The sequence below is a fragment of the Anolis sagrei genome, chromosome 5 (assembly GCF_037176765.1).
Source record: "Anolis sagrei isolate rAnoSag1 chromosome 5, rAnoSag1.mat, whole genome shotgun sequence".
Taxonomy (NCBI): Eukaryota; Metazoa; Chordata; class Lepidosauria; order Squamata; family Dactyloidae; genus Anolis; species Anolis sagrei.
In genome coordinates this window covers 91,842,182-91,863,345 of record NC_090025.1, presented here as the reverse complement: position 1 = coordinate 91,863,345, position 21,164 = coordinate 91,842,182, and the positions used below count along the sequence as shown (strand labels likewise).

The 21,164-nt window shown below is 44.0% G+C and overlaps 1 protein-coding gene across 1 annotated transcript in view; it reads left to right on the top strand.

The window, feature by feature from the left end:
• Positions 1–20,839, top strand: part of TM7SF3 (transmembrane 7 superfamily member 3) — a 47,041-nt gene extending 26,202 nt beyond the window's left edge. Inside the window, exons 6-12 of the mRNA XM_060778240.2 lie at positions 4,526–4,703; positions 6,224–6,310; positions 9,019–9,099; positions 12,058–12,210; positions 15,680–15,777; positions 18,040–18,202; positions 19,723–20,839. Coding sequence (XP_060634223.2) covers positions 4,526–4,703; positions 6,224–6,310; positions 9,019–9,099; positions 12,058–12,210; positions 15,680–15,777; positions 18,040–18,202; positions 19,723–19,985 — 1,023 coding nt within the window. The 3' untranslated portion in view covers positions 19,986–20,839. The remainder of the gene's footprint in view (positions 1–4,525; positions 4,704–6,223; positions 6,311–9,018; positions 9,100–12,057; positions 12,211–15,679; positions 15,778–18,039; positions 18,203–19,722) is intronic.
• Positions 20,840–21,164: the final 325 nt, after the last annotated feature.

Here is a 21,164-nt window from a genome sequence, read left to right as displayed (position 1 = left end):
CACCCTTCCATTCCACCTTTTTCTCATTATCTTTTAACCATTCGTCCTTTCTATAGGCTTGTTTCAATTCTTCCCAACTCTCTCCCCCTCCACCTTCTACTCCCACTATCTCTCGATTGCACTCAGCTTGGGCTCTAGTTACTACGGCCATGTTCCCCCTTTGGACCGATATGAGGCTCTCAGCGGCTCGTTCTCTTCCTCCCTCCTGTCGGGGCATACGTGACAGTGTGTCCGCGAGGACATTCCTTTTCCCTTGATGAAATTTTAATTCAAATTGGAAACGTGAGAAGTATTGAGCCCATCTGATTTGTTTGGCTGACAATTTACGGGGAGATGTAAGATACTGGAGGTTTCTGTGATCAGTCCAAACTTCAAATGGGGTGCCGCTCCCTTCTAGCAAGTGTCTCCAACACTCTAATGCTTTCATGATGGCCAGTGCTTCTTTCTCCCAGATAGGCCAATTTCGTTCTGTTTCGGTAAACTTTTTGGATAGGAACCCACAAGGTCTTAAGGTTCCTTCAGAGTCTCTTTGCATGAGCGCTGCCCCGTATGCCCAATCTGAGGCGTCGCAATGGAGTATGAATTGTTTGGCCATATCTGGGTGGGTTAAAAGTGGTTCCTCAGTGAATCGCTGCTTAAGTTGGTCGAATGCTTTTTGACATTCGTCTGACCACACTAATTTTGCCCCCGGGGATCGTGTCTTGGCTGTTTCCCCCTTCCCTTTTGTTTTGAGTAGTTCTGTAAGGGGTAATGTCAGCTGGGCAAAATCTTTTATGAATGACCTATAGAAATTTGCGAATCCCAAGAATGACTGCAACTGTTTTCGTGTGGTAGGTGGCTCCCAGACCCTCACATCCTCTACTTTCGTAGGGTCCATCGCAATACCTTTGTGGGATATTCTGTATCCCAAGAAATCAATCTGCCTCTTATTAAATTCGCATTTGGCTAGTTTGGCGAACAATTTTGCCTCCCTTAGCCTTTGTAATACATCTCTCACCAATTGACAATGTTCGGATTCATTCTTATTAAAAATTATTACGTCATCAATAAAACAAAACACACCCCGGTACAACAAGGGGTGTAGCACTTCATTTATCATCTGCATGAATGCCCCTCCCCCGCCTTTTAGCCCGTAGGGACACACGGAAAATTGAAATAATCCCATTGCGGAAGAAAAAGCCGTCTTCCATTTGTCCTCTGGCTTGATTCTGATTTTGTGGTAAGCCTCCACCAAGTCCAGTTTTGTAAATATCCTCCCTTCCGACAGTCTGGATAGTAGGTCTTTGGTTAATGGTAAAGGGTAACAAGTTGTAGTGCTCACCGCATTCAACCCTCTATAATCTACACACAAGCGCAATGACCCATCCTTCTTCCGTCTAAATAGTACGGGGGCTCCGAGAGGGGAGTCCTAAGGTTCAATGAACCCTCGCGCTAGATTCTTGTCTATGTATTGTTTCAGTTCCTCCATTTCCCTGGCCGACATTGGGTATATCTTTGCTTTTGGAAGAGTTGCACCTTTATTAATCTCAATTTTAACCTCAACCCTTCTTTTAGGGGGTAGTTTGTCGGCCTCCTTTTCATCAAAGACATCGGCAAAGTCTCTATATTGTGGTGGAATGTTCTGTACCCATTCTTCTGGTGTGTTTTCCTCATATCTGCCACCCATCTTTGGTTGTGAGAAGCTTAGGCTCCTCTCCTCCCAATTTACTTGGGGGTTTGCTCCTTGTAGCCATGGCATTCCCAAGATTACATGGTAGGTTGCTAATGGGGCCACCACAAATGCCACTTCGCCTTCCCAGTCGCCTACTTTGCACTTCACTCCTCTGACCTCATATTTAGCTGGGGCTCCGGAAGCCACCGGCCCATCTAATTGGGTAAATGCTATGGGGGTTTGCAAAGCTATGGTCTTACATTTTAGCTCTTCGGCTAGTTCAGGGGTCATGATATTTCTAGAACATCCGCAGTCTATGAAAGCTTTGCAACCGGCCCATTTATCTAACCCCTCTAGTCTTATGGGGAAAATGAGCATTCCATTGCTTTGACTCACCAAAGTTCCCTTAAGGCTCTCAGGCAGGGAGCATTCCTCTGCTTTCCTCCCAGCCACTGGTTTTGGTATCGGCCGTGAGAGATCCCCTCCCTTCCGCTGCCAGCATGCAGAGGCTCGGTGGCCGAAACGGCCGCAGACATAACATCCGGTTTGTCGGCTTTTCTCTCTGCTCGCTGGCTCCTTCTTTGGCGGCTCCCCAGATGGCTTCCTGTCCTCTCTCCTCTGCGGTCTGGATGTTATGGTAGTTCCTCGGTGTCGCTCGATTTGGCTCAACGTTGTCTCCACTCGTCCGGCTAGTTGGATCCAGCCCTGGATCGTCCCTGGATCGTCGCGATGCAGAGCCCATGTCAGCAGCTCCTTCCTCAGACCTTCCTTGAAGATCTCCACTTTAGTCTGGGCAGACCAATCCGGGACCCGTTCAGCCAGCATCTGGAATTCCTCGGCGAATTCCGATACGCTCCTCTGCCCTTGTGTAATCGTTCTCAGCTTGTCTCTTGCTTTGATGCGTTCAAGGGGGTCTCGGAAGCGTGCCTCTAGTGCAGCCAGGAATGCTCTCACCGACCCTAGGCATGGATCGTGTCGAGCATGCAGTTGCACGTACCAGCTTGCTGCGCCTCCCCTCAATGCTGCTCCTACAATTCTCACTCGGCTGGCCTCCGACCTGAAGGTATGTGCATTATCTTCCAAATACCCTCTTACCAGTGTCAGGAAGAAGTCAAGGTCTTCAGGCTTCCCTCCGAATTCGGCACGTAGATCCTCCCTCCTCTGTTGTAAAGGCTGGAACTGCATTCCTTGTGTGCCTGCTTGCATCATTCCTACTGGGGGTGCGGGCTGCCCGGATGGTGCCTCTATTCGCCCTGCTCCGCGTCCTGCTCCGGTTCCCATGGGAAGGGGTTGCGGGGTTGTCATCACTCCCCGGGACGGACCGTCTCCCCCTTCATTCGGTGCCGCTTGGGTCTTGCGTCTCGCTCCCAGGATCTGGTTGCTCCCTGTACTGGTATCCCACGGGGATTCCGTGTGGGGTGGTTGTTCCTCCAGCAGAGGGGCCAGGCGCTCCATTAGTCGGGACATCACGGATAGCGTGGTTTCCATGGCAGCTACTCTCTCTTCTAGGTATCCCTGCCTCTGGGGAGAGTTAAAGTCCATGTCGCTGCTGCCTCCCCCTGCGGTCTCCCTCACTCGCCTTTGGGTGACTCCGTTAGGGTTAGCGAACGCTGTTGATGAAGCGAGTGCAGTCACTCTTTCGAGTTCTGCTTCAGCCTCACCCAGAAGCGATGTTGGTTTTCCTCCCATCGCCCCGAGGACGGTGTCTTCTTCCTCCTCTGCAGGGGATTCGTTCCCTTCGTCCATCATATCACCTCACTGCGGTTGCAGGACGGTGCCAGGAATTCCGGCTTAATGTCAGCTCACGACGGCTAGGCTCAATGAAGACAGGAGACTTGCATCATGTCAATCAAAGAACTTTACTATCAGATACTGCAACACAGAAAAGCCGGAATTGCTGGATGGCTACAGACCACCTCTTATATACCCTCCTACACATTTGAAACATACATTCCCGCCAACCACCAAACTCCCGCCAAAGCTTCCCGCCACCAAGCAAACCGCTGTACTCCAAGGCCACCACCTGCAGGGTCGTTATCAGCTATGAGTGTCAGGAGTCTAGTTTTCGGCGCCGAAATCAGGGCTACGGAAACTGGATCCTGACATATTTGTATCTCAAAACCTGGAACTGATAGACAAAAACTGGTGTCATTTTTGGAATCAGCAGGATAAATATACCCTGAAATGGGGCCAACATTTGAGGTAGCAAAATGTGTGTTGGTCCTTAAATCACATAGGTAAATCCAATTGATTTTGTGACTCTGTTCTAGCAGGGACTGACAAAAGGGTTTGGACCTAAATCCTGTATAGTGGGCATCTAAATAATGGTGTTTTTATGTATGATTTTTAGTATGCTTCTAATGTGCCTTGTAATTTGTCTTAGGGTTTTTGTTCAGTATTTTACTACATAATCCAGCATTTTCAGAGGAAACTGTATTTTTATCTTTAAACAAGAGATATGGGGTAATATGGGCCCCCGGTGGCGCAATGGGTTAAAGCACTGAGCTGCTGAGCTTGTTGATCGAAAGGTCGCAGGTTCGATTCCGGGGAGCGGCGTGAGCTTCCGCTGTCAGCCCTAGCTTCTGCCAACCTAGCAGTTCGAAAACATGCAAATGTGAGTAGGTACCGCTCCGGCAGGTACCGCTCCGGCAGGAAGGTAATGGCGCTCCATGCAGTCATGCCGGCCACATGACCTTGGAGATGTCTACAGACAACGCTGGCTCTTCGGCTTAGAAATGGAGATGAGCACCACACCCCAGAGTCAGACATGACTGGACTTAATGTCAGGGGACTTCCTTTACCTTTACCTATGGGATAAGATAGAACGTGCATGCCACCCTATTTATTTCACACATTTGCATGTGTTTTCCACAGTTGATGACCTTAACTAGCCAAGACAAAACTGACTTGCACTTCTCATCCCTCCCTGGACAAGGAGTGATCTACAATGTCATTGTGACAGATCCACAGTGGAACACCTCAGCTGCCTATGTACCAGTTCATACATATGCATGCAGCCATTCTGCCTTGGTGGATAGTTGCTTCACTCTCAGTAAGTCAAATGGGTGTGTGTGGGTGGGTGTATGTATTCTCCAGGTTCCTCTAACTAATGTGTATTTGTAATGGGCCCTTTAGAGAATAGAGCTGTCCCTCCTTCCATCTTCCTTCCTGTCCCTCCTTCCATCTTCCTTTCCTTCTTTTCCTCCCTCCCTCTCTTTCCTCCTCCTTTCCCTTGCTTCATTTCCTTCCCCTTCATTTCCTTCCCTCCCTCCTTTCTTCACTCCCTCCTTTCTTTCCCTCCTTCTTTCCTCCTTCCTTCCTTCCTTCTCCTTTCACCCTCCCTTCCTGTCCCTCTTTCTTTTTTCCCTTCCTTCCTTCCTTTCTTTCCCTCCCTCCCTTCCTTTTTCCTTCCTTCCTGTCCCTCCTTCCTTCTGCCTTCTTTTCCTTCCTCCCTCTCTCCCTCCCTTTCCTCCTTCTTTCCCTTTCTTCATTTCCTTCCTCTTCATTTCCTTCCCTCCCTCCTTTCTTCACCCCCCTCCTTTCTTTCCCTCCTTCCTTCCTCCTTCCTTCCTTCTCCTTTCTCCCTCCCTCCCTTCCTGTCCCTCCTTCTTTTTTTCCTTCCTTCCCTTCTTCCCTCCCTCCCTTCCTGTCCCCTCTTCTTTTTTCCCTTCCTTCCCTTCTTCCCTCACTCCCTTCCTTTTTCCTTCCTTCCTGTCCCTCCTTCCTTCCGCCTTTCCTTCTTTTCCTTCCTCCCTCTCTCCCTCCCTTTCCTCCTTCTTTCCCTTTTTTCATTTCCTTCCCCTTCATTTCCTTTATCCTTTCTTCACCCCCCTCCTTCCTTTCCTTTCTCCTTCCTTCCTCCCTCCCTCCCTTTCTGTCCCTCCTTCTTCCTGTCCTTCTTTCTAAGATATAAATACAATATTAAATGGAAGGGACAGTCAAGAAGAAACGAGAGAAGGAGGGAAAAAGGGAAGGTAGGAAGGAGAGAAGCAGGGAGGGAAAGAAGGAAAGAAAGAAAGATAGAGAAGCAAGGAAGGAGAGAAGGAAATAAAAAAGTGAAAGAAAAAGAGAGGGAAGGAAGGAAGGATGTAATCAAAGAGCAAAGAAAGGGAGGAAAGAAACAGGTAGAGATGGAAGAAAGATGAGAGATAGGGAAAGAAAAAGACGAAAGGAAGGAAAGAGGGAAGGAAGGAGAGAAAGAGGGAGGGAAGATTGGCCACAGCAACGCATGGCGGGTACAGCTAGTTTATAATATAAAGACAAATTCTTCCTCAGGTAAGTAGCACCTAGAAATATTGAAAGAATTGTTTAATGTAGTGTTCATATGGAGGCGTGAAATGGTGTATCTGTGTTTTTAATTGGGGGTTTCTCTTTTTTCTCTCTTCAACTTGAGGAACATTTAGAAAGACAGTCTATTCAAATGTTACTCTATCCTTTTAGAAACACTTCCCCAAATCTCTTCTGTACATGGATTATTGTGGTCTGAAGCTGTATCTTTGTTGCTTATTGGATCTCTACTTTTTAGATAATTATGAAATGTAGTGCTCAATTTTTTTCTGTTTCCATCTGTAGGAAAACTTTCTACCAAAATATTTTTCACTGCACTTGCCATCCTTGGCTTTTTTGTCTGTTTCTTTGGACACAGATTCTGGAAAACAGGTATGTGAGAGAAAGTGCGAAATAGGTTTTTGAACTTACCTAGCTGTGACCTTGAAAGACAATATAACCAATGAGCCATATTATTGAATTTTAGAAGATTGTGGCATCATGCTTTTATAGCTTTTATAGCTTTTATAGCTTAAAGCAATGGTAATCCACTGTGCCACTGTACCACATGTGTATTATTTATGCATAACCACATAAATATACATATACACAAATATATACACACACATACACAAAACACATATACACAGACTGGGCCACAGCAACACCACAGCAATGCGTGGCAGGGGATGGCTAGTCTATATATATCTATATAATGAAAGAGAATGTTTGTATGCGGAGGGAGGTGTATGTATGTGGCAGCGTTCTGATTGGCTGCCACTTTCACAGGCCACTGTGACATGCACAGGTAACGGACCTGGACCAAATTTGGCACACATAACCCCCATGACCCATTTTATGTCCTAGTGCGGTTTTGGGGTGGTGGACCATGCATTATGGTATTTGTAGTACTTTAAAACACTTGGGCACCCATTGACCACTGTGGTATAATTTGCATATGGTTTCTGATTGGCAAGCCTCAACATTCTAACATTCTTAGGCGGCTGAGAGGGGAAAGGAAAAGGCCTGAGGCTGTCAGGAATGGTGGGAGTTGAAGTCCAAAACACCTTGGAGGGTATAAATCATAAGAAGGGTGGATCATGGACAATGTGACTTGCATATCAGAGTTGTAGTTCACCCGTACATACTTAACCCAGCTGACATTGTGTCTAGACTAAACTTGGAGCACAGACAAACGATGACTTTCTAAAATAACCTTGGCACTGCCGGGTCCCCAAGCTAGTAAAAATATAAAATAAGACAAGTGAAAAAAAAGAAAAAACAGTAAATATTTGTAAGTGGATATAAAGTTATAAAATAAATGCAATTAAATACAAGTAATATTACATTTTAAACTAATTATACTCCCCAACTCCCACCCACAATCTCCCCTGCAGCATGTCCCTTATCCCCCCCCCCCCAGTGCCTAATGGCACAGGAATGTCTTTAGCTGCTTGCAGGAGGCAAATAGGGAACAGAGCCATCCTGGTCCCTCTTGGGAGGAAGTTCCAAAGTCTGGGAGCAGCCACTGAAAAAATGTTTTTTTTTTGGGGACGAGAGACAGGGCCTTTTCTGTGGTGGCCCCTTGGCTGTGGAACGCCCTTCCAATGGAGGTTAGATCAGCCCCCTCGCTAATGGTGTTTCGAAGAAGATTAAAAACTTGGATGTTTGAACGGGCATTTGGTTAACAGTGCAATGAATGTGATGATTACAGGAACGGAAATATGGACGACGAATTGGATCACGACTCTAGTTATGAGATGTATTGTGTTGTTATTGTGGTGTTAATATTTGTATACTATGTTTTTATGGTTTTAAATTGTATATCGTTGATTTAATTTTTACCCTTGTTGTAAACCGCGTTGAGTCGCCGGCTGGGCTGAGAAACTGCAGTAAAGTAAAGTAAAGTAAATAAATAAATAAATTTAAGGTTTTTATACAGTTATAGTAGATTGCTTTCTCCCTTCCCTGTCTGTGATTCAAAATACTATCAAGCAGTTGCAAGCAAAAACAGGTAGTAGGGTTTATTGGTTAGATCAATGTTTGACAATAGCTACAGTCCGGAAATTTCAGATGATCCAACGGGCAGTAGCCACGTTGTTAACGGGCTCCTTACAGGGAGCGGTCATCCCTCCTGTTCAAGGAGCTCCACTGGCTGCCATTCATCTACCGGACCCAATTCAAGGTGCAGGTTCTTACCTACAAAGCCCTGAACGGTTTGGGACCCGCCTACCTTCGTGACCGCATCTCTGTATACGAACCCACACGATCTCTTCGATCATCTAGAGAGGCCCTGCTCTTGATCCCACCAGCTTTGCAGGCGTGACTGGTGGGGACAAGAGAGAGGGCCTTTTCGGTGGTGGCCCCTCGACTCTGGAACTCACTCCCTAAGGACATCAGGCAGCCCCCTACCCTGGCAGTCTTCAGGAGGAGCTTGAAGACGTGGTTGTTCCAGTGTGCCTTCCCGGAATAATGATCCCATAGCACTTTGTCCCTCCAAAGCACTTTATATTTTTAGGTCTGCTCGTATGTCTTCCACAAACACCACTATCACCTTTTCGTCCATGCCTCAGTACTATTTCCAATTTTAATTTTTACATTTGGCCTTCCCACAGTTTTAATTGTAGGTTGTCTTATTGATAGTGTTATATGTTATCATCTATGTTTTATTTTTAATTGCTTGTATTGTTGTGATTATTGCTTGTATTGTTGTGTTTGGGCTCGGCTTCATGTAAGCCGCACCGAGTCCCTTGGGGAGATGGTAGCGGGGTACAAATAAAGTATTATTATTATTATTATTATTATTATTACTATTATTATTATTATTATTATTATCATCTTGTTTCAAAAGTATGCCATGTGACATGTTCCTTTCCAGTCATAGCCTCACGAAAGCACATAGCAGATTTTATTGGATTTGGAGTTTTACCCCTCTGGCTATGGAAAAACCTCTATAGCCATGACAAAGTTCGATTGGGTGCTAATCACGCCCAGCCCTTTGAAACTAAATGGCCAATCTTTTAAATATTCACATTTGCATTTTATTATTTCTGGAGGAGAAACACTGTTTTTAATAGAAATGTCTAACTTTCCCCTCCTAGGTTTATTCTTCATGGGCTTTATTGTCTCGGCTTTCTGTTTCTTCATAGCCATTACTAGAACGGCGGCTCTTGATTATGATGGTAAGTCAAGAATATAATAGGGCTGTGGCTTCGGCATGGTTCCTTTGAAAACAAAATGTCTCACTGTATTGTCGAAGGCTTTCATGGCCGGAATCACTGGGTTGTTGTAGGATTTTTCAGGCTGTATGGCCATGGTCTAGAGGCATTCTCTCCTGACGTTTCGCCTGCATCTATGGCAAGCATCCTCAGAGGTAGTGAGGTCTGTTGGATCTAGGAAGCTAGGTGTGAATGTTTCAACTGACCACCTTGATTAGCATACAATGGGCTGACTGTGCCTGGAGCAAACTTTCGTTGAGAGGTAATTAGATGTCCCTGCCTGCTTCCTCTCTGTTGTTGTGCTGTTGCAATTTTAGAGTTTTTTTTAATACTGGTAGCCAGATTTTGTTCATTTTCATGGTTTCCTCCTTTCTGTTGAGCTGTGGACAAGTCTACATAGGGACCACCAAACCCAGCATTGCCCAAACACAAATCAAGGAACATGAAAGGCACTGCAGACTACTTCAATCAGAGAAGTCAGCCATAGCAGAGCACCTGATGAACCAGCCTGGACACAGCATATTATTTGAGAACACAGGAATGCTGGACCACTCTCACAACCACCATGTCAGACTACACAGAGAAGCCATTGAAATACACAAGCATGTGGACAATTTCAACAGAAAGGAGGAAACCATGAAAATGAACAAAATCTGGCTACCAGTATTAAAAAAAACTCTAAAATTACAATGGCACAAAACAGAGAGGAAGCAGGCAGGGACATCTAATTACCTCTCAACAAAAGTTTGCTTCAGGCACAGTCAGCCCATTGTATGCTAATCAAGGTGGTCAGTTGAAACATTCACACCTAGCTCCAGCAGACAAGAGTCCTTTGTCTCACCCTGGTCATTCCACAGATATATAAACCCTTTTTCCTAGTTCCAACAGACCTCACTACCTCTGAGGATGCTTGCCATAGATGCAGGCGAAACGTCAGGAGAGAATGCCTCTAGACCAGGGGTCCTCAAACTAAGGCCCAGGGGCCGTATATGGCCCTCCAAGGTCATTTACCCGGCCCTCGCTCAGGGTCAACCTAAGTCTGAAACAACTTGAAAGCACACAACAACAGCAACAATCCTATCTCATCAGCCAAAGGCAGGCCCACGCTTGCCACTGAAATACTAATAAGTTTCTATTTGTTAAGACTGTTCTTCATTTTAATAATTGTATTGTTTTTAAGTGGGTTTTTTTGCGCTACAAATAAGATATTTGCAGTTTGCATAGGAATTCATTTATGTTTTTTTCAAATTCTAATCCGGCCCTCCAACAGTTTGAGGGACTGTGACCTGGCCCTCTGTTTAGAAAGTTTGAGGACCCCTGCTGTAGACCATGGCCATACAGCCCAAAAAACCCTACAAAAACCCAAAATGTCTCACGTCTAAATTAGTCTTCTCAATGGCTCGGAAAGTGCATTGCTCCTTTCTGGCTTATGGGGAAACTACAGGCAATCTCAGGAGCAAATGATCAAAGAAAAATGTTTCAATCATTAAAGCCATTCACTGTGCTGGCTGATGCCACACCACTTTGCTGGGTAAAAATGTCACTCTAGTTACAACAAAAAGTAGAGAGCATGGGTTCCCTGAAATGCAAAAGGGAAAAAGACCTAAGACCAAACATTCAACGTATGGAAACAACGTATTCAACGTATGGAATCTAGTACAAGTTATACAGCATACAGTTCTCTAAACCAAAAATTATTTATCTCATATGGTAAATTAAGGTTCTTTTAAGGTTCTATTTTCAAAAGAACCTTAAAACAGCTGTATATCTTGCTGTAAGAATTCGTTGTTTATAAACAACGAATTCTTACAGCAAGATATACAGCTGTTTTAAGGTTCTTTTGAAAATAAATTCCTCAATAACAATACACAGTTTGTGAATCTTTTTACAAGTCTCTTAATCCAGAGCTATATACAGCTATATGGGGCCCCTTTAAAATTCTCTTCATACACTATTACTTTCTCTTTATATACTGGAATTTCCACCAGCTTCCCTTGTGCTTGCCACAGAAATATACCTAATAAGCAGAGCACCTTGCAGGAGAACCTATGTGAATATTTTGTTTCTAGTTTTGAATGTTTTTTTTTAACTTTTGATAATTGCAGTCCTTGCTATGTTTAGCCACTTAATGTGTTCCCTTTAGGTCCTCATCATTGTTTATCTTACTTGAAGAATTGTCCACTTTAAAAAAACTTATTACTACCACGTGAATATAGTCGAAACCGGTTGTGGTTGACAAACTGTGATTTTGAAAAGGGATTTTGAAAAAGGACTGATAAACTGTGCTTGACAAACTGTTATTTTGAGAGAAAAAAGCAGGACTGATAAACTGTGTGTTGCCGTGGACAAACTTTACTTAAATCAAGAAGCTCTGGATTAAGAGACTTGTTAAAAGATTCACAAACTGTGTATTGTTATGGACAAATTTATTTTCAAAAGAACCTTAAAACAGCTGTATATCTTGCTGTAAGAATTCATTGTTTATACCATATAAGATAAATAATTTTTGGTTTAGAGAACTGTATGCTGTATAACTTGTACTAGATTCCATACGTTGAATATGTTGTTTCCATACGTTAAATGTTTGGTCTTAGGGACCTTTTGCCTTTTAAAAATGTCACTCGACATGGGATGCAGCTGACTGGGAAAGCAGGAACTCCATTACCCTTACAATTACATTTTCAGAAACATGTGAGTTTATAGAACTTGCAGAAAAAAAAGTTCTCTTAATTAGCCATTAGTACCATAGTAAATGCACTGTAATTTTAAACACTCACTATACCTTTAGTGCACAAGGCAAACATGGTTGCCTTCCTAGAAACATACTCAATAGAATGGGTTGCATGGGAGAAATGTATCCTTGTAATTTTGTTGCTGTTGTAACCCTCCCTTTTTTCTTCTTTTTCCTTGCTGCCTTTTTAGTCAACCTTGGCCTTACTGCAGTAGCTGGAGTTATTGGAGGTCTCCTCTTGGTAGCCTACTGGTGGCGTTTTGGATTTGTGATCCTCTGCATGTTTGTTGTGGGATTAGTGCTGGGATTCCTTGTTGCATCCACAGTTTTCTTCACTCCTATAGGTATGTCACAACCTCCTAATGCCTGTGAATTTCTTTGTTGCCCTTTGTAAATATTTCTGCTGTTGCTTAATAAACCTTTCCGATCAATGAGAATTAAATGTCAGGGTTTAATAGAGGCTCTGCTTGTCACCTTGCTGAAAGCAAAACGAGTTGCATTCAAGTGGAGAATGGTCACCACAGTTCAAGAGAGATATTGACAAGCTGGAATGTGTGCAGAGGAGGGCGACTAAAATGATCAAGAGTCTGGAGAACAAGCCCTATGAGGAGCAGCTTAAAGAGCTGGGCATGTTTAGCCTGAAGAAGAGAAGGCTGAGAGGAGATATGATAGCCATGTATAAATATGTGAGAGGAAGCCACAGGGAGGAGGGAGCAAGCTTGTTTTCTGCTTCCCTGGAGATTAGGACGCGAAACAGTGGCTTCAAACTACAAGAAAGGAGATTCCATCTGAACATGAGGAAGAACTTCCTGACTGTGAGAGCTGTTCAGCAATGGAACTCTCTGCCCCAGAGTGTGGTGGAGGCTCCTTCTTTGGAAGCTTTTCAACAGAGGCTGGATGGCCATCTGTCAGGGGTGATTTGAATGTAGTATTCCTGCTTCTTGGCAGAGGGTTGGACTGGATGGCCCATGAGGTCTCTTCCAACTCTTTGATTCTATGAGAGCATCTTCTGTCGTGTTTTACAGGCATGTGGTTACAGTTGTTCAAAATAAATGGCACCACAAAATTCCTCAGGCTTCAAGTAGATTTGCATCAAAATTGATGTGAGTGTCTTTATCCCCAAGGATTTTCTAAGCCTTGTGTTCCCTACTTTAGCTTTGGATGTGAAAGACATAGCTATAAATCTTATGATTTTATAGATCTTACATGAATCTGAATGTCTTAGTACAGTGGTTCTCAACCTGGGGTCCCCAGATGTTTTTGGCCTTCAACTCCCAGAAATCCTAACAGCTGGTAAACTCAGTTCTTGTGGGTTTTTTCGGGCTATATGGCCATGTTCTAGAGGCATTTCTCCTGACGTTTCGCCTGCATCTATGGCAGGCATCCTCAGAGGGTGAGGTGGTAAACTGGCTGGGATTTCTGGGAGTTGTAGGCCAAAAACATCTCGGGACCCCAGGTTGAGAACCACTGTCTTAGTATAACACAATTGCACAAATCTCCTCAAGAGATCTCATCTCTTGTTCCAGATCAAGATGCTATTTATTTTTCTTTCTGATTTTTGCAATTTCCACAAAGTGTACTTTGTGTAAAAGTCCTTCTTTCTCTGCAAAACTAGTAGATTTTCCTGCTGCAGATTTAAAAATACATACAGGTTGAGCAACCATTATCCAGAATTTCCAAATGTGAAATTGGCCGAGATAGCGACCTTTTGCTCCCTGTGTAAGTATATGGCAGCTTTGTTTCATGCACGTAATTATTTTTTAAGTATTGTATAAAATTACCTTCAAGCTGTGTGTATGAAGTGTATATGGAACACAAATGATTTTTGTGTTTTGATGTGAATTTCATTTCCAAGAAATCTCAGTATGTATGTATGTGTGTATGTATCTATGTGCAAATACTCTGGAATCCCCACCCCCACCCCAAATCCAAAACACTCCTAGTCTTTAGCATTTTGGTTAAGGGATACACAATATTTTATACCAAACATGAGAAGACAGTGCAACTGTTTTTGCTAATTCATCCAACAAATCAAGAATTGCCTCCTTTTCCTGTACTGCACATTTCTCAAAAAGCTCTGAAAACGCAGATAACTTCTCAGACCCCGCCCCCCCCCCCAAAAAAAAAAGAAAGAAAGTAAATCAAAAGCCTGCTGTCTTTAGTGATTTACAGTAAGGAAAAGAATGCTGGTATTTTACTGTTCACCATGAGAAGGCAAATGAGGTTAGCATTTACACTTCTAGGTCCAGCTGACTTTAGGAAATCTTTCAGGCAATGTGCCCAATTGGCTTGTTCTCCAGTAGTTTCTTTTTAAATGCTGTTCTTTTCTACAGATGCAAGGAACTGGCTATTATCCTAGGAGCATCAAAGACTGCATTTGCTTTTTAATGCACCGGGGGGGGGGGGGGGGGCACGGGACGGAGACTGTGCTAGTTGCCATCACAGATCAGCTCCTCTGCCAGATGGATCAAGGCGGATCAGCGCTGCTTGTGTTATTGGACCTCACAGCAGCATTTCATACGGTCGATCACAATCTTTTGACCCACCGCCTAGCCATGACTGGGGTTAGGGGTCTACCCCTTAAATGGGTGACCTCCTTCCTCCAGAATCGGGGACAGCATGTGGTGGGGGAGGGATGGTTTCCGAGAGATCTCCGCTAACTTGTAGGATCCCGCAGGGAGCTATTCTCTCTCCTCTATTATTTAACATCTATATGCGACCGCTTGCCCGACTGGTGCGGAGCTTTGGGCTTGAGTGCCACCAGTACGCTCATTCTGAGGATGGAGGGCCGGCTAGACTCCGTACCCGAAAACTTCCATCAGTGCCTTGAGGCCGTTACTGGATGGTTGCGTGCCAGCAGGTTGAGGGTGAACCCAGCGAAGATGGAGATCCTTTGGCAGGGCTGTCTGGGTGGGAGGGAGATCCAGCTGCCTACCCTGGATGGCGAGACACTACGTCCGCCACCTTCTGTAAAAAGTCTTGGTTTCTTATTGGACCCTCTGCTCACAATGGAGGCCCAGGTCTCTGCTGTGAGCAGATCTGCATTTTTCCATCTACGTCAGGCTAGGCGACTAGCTCCCTCCCTATCTAGGAACGACCTGGCTACGGTGATCCAGGCGACGGTCATCTCAAGGCTTGACTACTGTAACGCCCTCTACATCGGCCTTCCTTCGTCAATGATCCGGAAACTGAAGCTGGTGCAAAATGCGGTGGCTCATCTTCTTGCCAGAGTGCCGGCGAGGTGTCGTTTCACCCCAATTCTACAACAGCTGCACTGGCTACCTATTGAGTACCAGATTACTTTCAAAGTGCTGGTACTAACCTTTAAGGCCTTATATGGTCTGGGGCCGGCGTATCTGAGGGCCCGCTTATCCCCCTACCAACCCCAGAGATTACGTCGGTCCGAAGACCAAAATTTGCTTGAAGTCCCCAACATTCGGACTTATCATCTCTCCTCTACTAGGCAGAGAGCCTTCTCGATTGTAGCCCCTTATTTATGGAATGCCTTGCCAGTTGAAACCCGATCTATCCGAGACCTACTTGCTTTTTGGAGAGCCTGTAAAACCTTTCTCTTCCGACAAGCTTTCAATGGGTGAATAACTCGGGACTATGTCTGTTGTTGTTTTATTATTGTATTTTAAAGTTAATTGTATGGTTTTAATCTACTGCTGTAGACCGCACCGAGCCAAATTGGGAGTAGCGGTATACAAGTCAAATAAATAAATAAATAAATAAATAAATAAATAAATAAATAAATACTGGGTTTTAAACCAGACGACTACTTACATTATGAACCTGATACTACCTTCACAGGAAACTACAAAGTTTTCCAGGATGATGCTGTATTCTGGGTCACTTTCTCTTGCATTGCTTTGATGGTCCCCATCGTGTTTGTTGGCTGCCCCAGAGTTGTAAGTATGTTCAGCTAAACGCCTCATAGTAGTAGTAGTAGATGGAACATTGAGGCCGAATTACTTTTATCGGAGTTTGCTAATATCATTTACCCTGTCCATACTCCATTCGTGGGAGGCCCTTAGCACGGCCCCTTTCACTTGAGACATAAGGACTATTGAGACTGAGAAGAATTATGGGGCCTCCACTGAAAAAGCATTGTTTCCACATTAATTTGCACAAGCTGTTAGATATATCAAGAGAACTTGAGTGTCACCCTTTTAGACCTCACTTCCCAGAATCATTCAACCAGCATGGCCAGCTCTGTCAGTATTTATAGAAATTTTACATCTGCACGTGTGGTCACTGGTTGGGGGAATTCCAAAACAACACTTGCATGTTCTGAGGTGAAAAATCTTTACAAATCTACCAGGATATTGCCTTTGTAATTGTAGGAGCCAAGTGGTTCTTTATGTATTCAACAAACTTTTAATCTATGAAATCAAGATGTATTCAAGTTTTGCTCTTTTCCTTCCCTATTCTTATCTTTGCTTTGTATTTAATTTAGCATCATGTTGATTGTTCTCTAAGCCTTGGATACCTGATGGTAGAGGAGTATGTATTGTCGAAGGCTTTCATGGCCGGAATCACTGGGTTGTTGTAGGTTTTTCCAGGCTATATGGCCATGTTCTAGAGGCATTTTCTCCTGACGTTTTGCCTGCATCTATGGCAAGCATCCCCAGAGGTAGTGAGGTCTGTTGGAACTAGGAAAAAGGGTTTATATATCTGTGGAATGACCAGGGTGGGACAAAGGCAAATAATATGCTGTGTCCAGGTTGGGTCATCAGGTGCTCTGCTATGGCTGACTTCTCTGGTTGAAGTAGTCTGCAGTGCCTTTCATGTTCCTTGATTCGTGTTTGGGCAATGCTGCATTTGGTAGTCCCTATGTAGACTTGTCCACAGCTGCATGGTACACGGTAGACTCCTGCAGAAGTGAGAGGATCCCTCTTGTCCTTTGCTGAATGTAGCATTTGTTGGATTTTCTTGGTGGGTCTGTAGGTGGTTTGTATGTTGTGTTTCCTCATCAGTTTTCCTATGCGGTCAGTGGTTCCCTTGATGTATGGCAGGAACACTTTTCCTCTGGGTGGATCTTTACTCTCGCGGCTTGTTCTTGGTCTTACAGCTCTTTTGATGTCTGAGTTGGAGTATCCATTGGCCTGTAGAGCCCAGTTTAGGTGGTTCAGTTCATCTTGGAGGAGGTGGGGTTCGCAGATTCTTTTTGCACGGTCTGCCAAGGCTTTAATGGTCAGACTACACAGAGAAGCCATTGAAATCCACAAGCATGTGGACAATTTCAACAGAAAGGAAGAAACCATGAAAATGAACAAAATTTGGCTACCAGTATTAAAAAAACTCAAAAATTACAACAGCAAAACAACAGAGAGTAAACAATCAGGCACATCAAATCACCTCTCAACAAAAGATTCCCCCAGGCACTTCCAAGCCATTAAATGCTAATCAAGGTGGTAAGTTGAAACATTCAAACCTAGCCCCAGCAGACAAGAGTCCTTTGTCCCACCCTGGTCATTCCACAGATATATAAACCCATTTTCCTACTTCCAACAGACCTCACTACCTCTGAGGATGCCTGCCATAGATGCAGGCGAAACATCAGGAGAAAATGCCTCTAGAACTTGGCCATATAGCCCGGAAAAACCTACAACAACCCGGTAGAGGAGTAGTTTATGTTGCTAATAAAATAAAATCCTTGGGCGATCACTTTGGATAAAGCATATCTTTGTTTTCTCTTTGCTTCACTGGATCCACTCTTGCGCCTTCCATATTCTTGCAATTTCCCTCTTATGAACATGTACTGTTACAAATGGTGTAGCTAGGAAAGATTTGGAAGTAGGTGCATGTATTGTAACTTCTTAACACAGTTGACATGCTTTGACAATGTCTTTCTACTTTGAGAACTTTTGCAGGCCTGGGAACCATTACCCCTCACTGGGACTCACCATACACTGTAGACCCTGTTATGCTACTAGAATTTGGCAGCAAATCTGAAAAGCAGGAAATTAATTACAAATTAGTTTTTAAATAAATTAATGTTAATGTGGTGGCTTTCTGGGGAATTACAGAAAACGGCCCAGGGACAGGGGAGCACATAGAACGTAGAGGATGCATGCTGTCCAAGCAAGTCCATACAGATAGCTGCTCAATAATGATGACACTTAATTCAATAAAACCAGAATTGTTCATGATCTGATTTTCCTCTTCAGCTCAACATCCTAACATGTGGCCTAATAGGATCTTACACCATAGTTCTGGCTACAGCCTGTTACATATATGCAAGTCTGTCTTACATTGGCATAGATCTGCTTCGAAGGATTCTAAATGATGACTTTCGCAGAGCTTACACCAGTGTGCCCTTTCAGCCAAATGGTACGTCTTGAGCAAAAGTATTATTAATGTGATTGGGAGGCTTTGGTTTCTTAATTAGAGGCTTTCCATAGAAACCGCTGGAGGGAAATATGCACATTACTGTAAGCTTATTAGGCAAGTGGAAACTGAGAACAAACCGGTTATTTTGCCTGATGGATTGTAGTGAGCAATACTTTGAGTTGGAAGCTACACTGAGCATTCCAAGGAAAGATGTGAACAATTTTACTGATGCTTCCTGAGCATCCTGTCCTAAGAAAAAGAGGACTGCCGTGTTCCTTTTTACTGGCTGGAAATGCTCAAGTAGTGGCCAGCATCCTGTTAGTCAAGTGCACTAATACGAGGGGTATTTTTTAAGTAAGGTCCGTTGGAACATAATACATAACGAAAGTTTATTTCAAAAAAGTAAATTTATTTTCAGAAAGTACATACTTCACTCTATTTTTCGACATAGTTGCCAAGTTTGTTCAAACACTTATCATACCTCTGAACCAATTTTAAAATACCCTCTTCATAAAAACCTGCCGCCTGCTCCAATAACCACATCGTCTGTAATCAAAGAAGGGCGACTGGAGCGTTCCTCATCATGGACGTTGTCACGGCCATCTTTGAATTGTCATACCCACTTACGCACTTTGCTTTCACTCATAACAGTATCACCGTACACTTCACAAATCTGTCGATGAATTTCTGCAGCAGGCAGCTTCCTTGCTGACAAAAACCGTATCACTGAGCGAACCTCACATGCGGAGGGTGAGTTGATAGTCTTAAACGTTTTTAAAGCACAGAACAGAACCGTACAAGTTAGCTACAGAGCAGAAACTGAGCACAGTTGTTCCCGAGGCATGCCGGTACACGACGCACGCGCTCGCTGCGATATGCGCGCGAACTACTAGTGTCTACAACAAAACGGACCTTACTTAAAAAATCCCCCTTGTATAATCCCATCTTTCACTTGCATAGGTACTTGATCATTGCAGAGGTTGGTATTCTTTTCTTCCCTTTGCAAGAACCAGGGCTCCCCCCTGCCCCTTGGACTCACTTGTCAGACCAACAGAGCAAAAAGGAAGATCAGTAACATCATCTGCTGGCAGATCTTCGTGGAAGATGTCTGCTTCTGGCTATGGGAACTTAGCCAGATACTTCTCAAATTCTCCCCCATTTTCCACCATCCCCAAAATGGCCCTTGGGAGGGAGCACTATTGAAACCACACAGTGAGTCCTGAGGGGAGTTAAAGCAGAGATCTATATTAGCTCTGAAACTATGTGCAGCCATGTAAGATCTCAATCATTGTCTGCTGGAGAAATACAAATCCTGTCTTTTCTGCCTAGTCCCAGTACACTGATTCACATCCCTTTGCCACTTCCTTGAAATGCCTTGAGTTGGTCGTTTGCTGCATTAGGCAGCCAGGAAATCATTTTGGAAGGAACTTAGCTGGGAGGATAGATTTGCAGTTAGCAGGGAACTTGAGCTAGGGCTAATTCGGTGAACTGGTTGACTGAATGATTTCTTTGCCTTGTAGACCTCATCCTCCTGGCGGTTTGGGCAATGTTAGCCATCGGAGGGATAACGGTACAGCTGCGCCGAGAGAGACGTGAAGCACCTTTCCCCCCACACCCCTACCGACTCTGGAAGCGTGAAAGGGAGCGCAGGGTGACAAACATCCTGGATCCCAGTCACCATGTCCCTCCCTTGAGAGAGAGGATCCAGAATAAGCTGTCCCATATCAAGGACTTCTTCCAAAAAGAGCAACCTGCAGGGGAAAGAACACCACTACTCTTTTAAACAGATTTGAAGTTGGAAAGACTGGACAAATGCTGCTGGAGACTTCTGGGAGCTAGTAGTGTTCCTTTGTTATCTTGCCCTCCTAGACAAAAACTAGAATGGGCTGAAGAAGCACAACATTCTACTTAATGATCAGCTTTCAGTGTTGTAGCAGGCAGGAACTATTTGTCTGTATGTAGCTTGTCACAAGAATGGAATACATATAAGTGCAATGTGTGAAGTTATTGCAGTGGGTCGGTAGAATGGAGATGTAGCTCAGTGGTGAACAGAGCGATCTTCAGAAGTCCAAGAAATAGAAAATGGTTGTTTGAAATACATGCATAGTGAGTTCTTCTCTTGTTTCAGACATAGTAGAAAATACTGGCTTAGGTTCTCAGCTGAAGGTAGGAAGGGCATAGGAGATAGCTGGAGATTGACTACCAGTGGAAGAACAGCTTCTTGATGACATTGGCACATTTAAAGTTACTTATACAAGACATGCAATATTGCTGCCAGCCAATAACAGCTCTGCATTGTTAAGCTGTGCTGAAAAAAATTAATTGCACCACATTGACTTATGATGATGTGGGGGAGCCACTGTGGGAGTGATTTTCAGAGATTTTATGACATACTTTGCTAGTACTTTGGTAATCTGATTTTAAAGGATGGTGGCCACTGAGGCAACAAAAAAGAATTGTCTCATCTCAGATCTGCTGCTTTTGTTAGTAAGGAACAACTATGGAATACATGTTGCTGGTTTTTTTTACTAGCAGCAGATCAACCTTCTGTTCTTGGCCACAGCACTGATTGTCATTGAAATATTTTTCTCTGCTCTTTTTGTACAGTATTTGAAAAATTAAACTACTTTACAGGAACATGAGGCACTTTCATGAGTTTTAAAGGGAGCACCTCCCACAGTAAAGCTATCCTGGGGATCAGACTATTGCCAGCTGTGGTGTCATGGCCAGACTCAGAGAATGGAGTGAGATCCAGACAGTAACTTAAACTTGCATGTGGATTAACGGGTTGATAGTAAAGAGAAGCATAATGTAAGGCACTTCACTGTCATAGAATCATAGAATCAAAGAGTTGGAAGAGACCTGATGGGCCATCCAGTCCAACCCCCTGCCAAGAAGCAGGAATATTGCATTCAAATCACCCCTGACAAATGGCCACCCAGCCTCTGCTTACACTCCGGGG